The 2,500-nt window shown below is 47.4% G+C and overlaps 1 protein-coding gene across 2 annotated transcripts in view; it reads right to left on the bottom strand.

The window, feature by feature from the left end:
• The window catches only part of LOC125949889 (alpha-actinin, sarcomeric), a 19,514-nt gene that overhangs the window by 8,163 nt on the left and 8,851 nt on the right, over positions 1-2,500 (bottom strand). For both annotated transcript variants that reach the window (XM_049677331.1, XM_049677329.1), the window contains exon 3: positions 583-744. In XM_049677331.1, coding sequence (XP_049533288.1) covers positions 583-744 — 162 coding nt within the window. The remainder of the gene's footprint in view (positions 1-582; positions 745-2,500) is intronic.

The following is a 2,500-nucleotide window of genomic DNA, read 5'->3' as shown; positions in this document are numbered from 1 at the left end:
AACTTTCATAGGATGGCAGTTAACCACCCTTCCAACCAACTAGTAGTAAAGATGATAACGGAATCGACATCAATCAATCGGCTATCAGAACCATACATGAAACTCGCCTTGTTCAATTGTCAATCAATTAGCAGTACATCAGGGACAGATAACGTCACGATAAACATGCGATTCCTCAACTTTCCTTTACTAGTTGCATCTGCTCTTGCTGCTTAGCGGTTATTAATTTTAAAGAGTACCTATAAAAGCGACCTAAATTTACAGTCTTCATTTATCAACGGTACCTTCATAAATATGCCGCTTCCATTTATCCGCCGCGCGTATGATAAATTCATGCGAAACGCACGCTAGCTGCAGGCTACCAATCAGCTTATTTCAAAATCTGCCGAGGCGACAGAACATTTATCACCATCCGATTCGAGATATTTATACTGGGGGATTTGGGGCAGCGCGTGTTGTCGCTGTCATCATAAGTCATAGAAATACTGTGCATAAATTACCATTTCTTATACTTATACTGCAATTTCGTTCACCGAACGTGTATATCCGTCGTTAAGAGGCTGCAGAAACAGTTTCACTTACCTTATGGAAACGCATCTTGCCACGGTCGGGCTTTGGCAGGGTCTCGCCAGAGATGACCTCCAGCAGGAGCATGAGTTTAAGTCCATTACGAAAATCATCCTCGATGTTCTCGATCGCGGTACCGGCTTTGCGCAGGTGGCTGTTACACCACGCGGTGAAGGTCTAGAAAGGGTTGGGAAGAAGAGAAAGGAAATGGTTGTATTAATTATGTAGCAAAATAAAGATCCCTCCCACAAGATCGTTCATCTCTAATCTAAAAAGAAAAGAAAAAGGCTTGGATACGGTCAAACTGTCAGAAATGGCTACAAACGTCTTTGGGGATAGCGATTGCGGTGCTGCCGAAAGGAGTAGCATTTAGAGTTCGACAGCAGATCAAGGTAGGCGCCAATTTACCCTAGTGACGATGACGTTCGGCAAGTGTTGTTACCGAGGACGACGATGACGATGACAGCGACCATGACACACGTGAAGAGGCGGGGACGGCGGTACTGTGTGCGTCGGTCGTCGCCAGCAGGACGTTGGTCAAGCATTACCGCATTTCTTTTTTTTTTCAACATTTTCTTCGTTTTTCTCGCCGTTATTCAACTGATCCTCACCGTGTACAATTTTTTTGCTTTATTTCTCCGTGAGCCAACGGGCCAACACCGAAGCATTTTTTTCCTTCGAGTTCTATAAATACTACCCCGTACCCAATGGTGGGTTGAGGCGTTGATTATAGGACGGCATACATTCAGAGCGACGAAGAACGTGTGTTGTTGTGCTGTTTATTCATAAAACTCACGGCTGTTTTCACCCATACTTTTTTCTCGCACAACACTTTTTGTCTTCCATCGGCACGCCATTACTTTTTCCAACCCCTCTCGCCAGTGCCTCTTACCAGTGGTGGGAGTGTAAACACCCACCACCAGCAAATTCTCCGACCCATTAGCCATTTCCAAGCGATCGAAATCGGAGAACTCACTTATGTGATCCCGTGCCGTGCTGTTCTCGCCATGCTGTTTTCAACATAGCGCCATCCGATCGTGATTCAAATACATAGCGTTAAGAGCACTGCGCGAGTGACTCGTCGCAGTTGGCACTGAAACGATTAACACGGGGTAAAGCTCTCGAGTGATGTCGAGGGATATGCGGAGAATATTTTCATACACCAGAAGAAGTAGGCCATCGCCCACGATGAACAACAAACCAGAGCACACCTGTGTTCCGATTCTTCAATGTCAAAAACATTGAAAAACAGCCAACTCGCTCTGCCCAGAGAGAAAGTGTTCTCGGTTGCGTCGCCGGTACTGTTTACGAAAGCAACCAACTCTCTCCAACAAGCATAGTAAGAATTGCCAGGATTGTGATCGAAGCAAAAGACACTGGATGAACATGGCATGAGGTTCTGGTGCAGCGCCCTGTAGTAATGGCGATGGCCACTGATACAGACACACACACACACGGGATGTGCTCGATATTCGGCAGTGCGGTGTGTGTATATATATATATTTAGGCACTATCGGCCACGGTGGCGCGTGCAGCCGCATGGTACGCAAATAGCTCCCTACGCAACCAACGGTACCGCTCACGTGCGCCTGCGCGCGCGAGGATGCGTATATGATTGCCGTGGCTAAGCATTGGCTAGCAGGTTGCCTGGCTGGCCAGTGTGCGATTATCGCCGTCCACCGCTACTGCCGTACTGCCAAAGGACACAGCCGCGCGACAACCGAGATCTTCAGGCGCAATTAACCACGCAAAATTCCTCACTCATTGACCGCGAGATCACCTACTCTACTGTTGTTGCTCGAAGCGCAAACATTGTACCAACTACAGAGAATGAACGCAAATGCTGCATTTTCCCAACCATTTTTCCTCGACAAACATTTCGTAATTTGGATGCCATTCGTCGCGTAACGGGGACTGCCCTGCCGGGGGAAAA

The sequence above is a fragment of the Anopheles darlingi genome, chromosome 2 (assembly GCF_943734745.1).
Source record: "Anopheles darlingi chromosome 2, idAnoDarlMG_H_01, whole genome shotgun sequence".
Classification (NCBI taxonomy): domain Eukaryota; kingdom Metazoa; phylum Arthropoda; class Insecta; order Diptera; family Culicidae; genus Anopheles; species Anopheles darlingi.
Note: the sequence above shows the minus strand (reverse complement) of the source record. Positions and strands in the feature narration are given on the sequence as shown.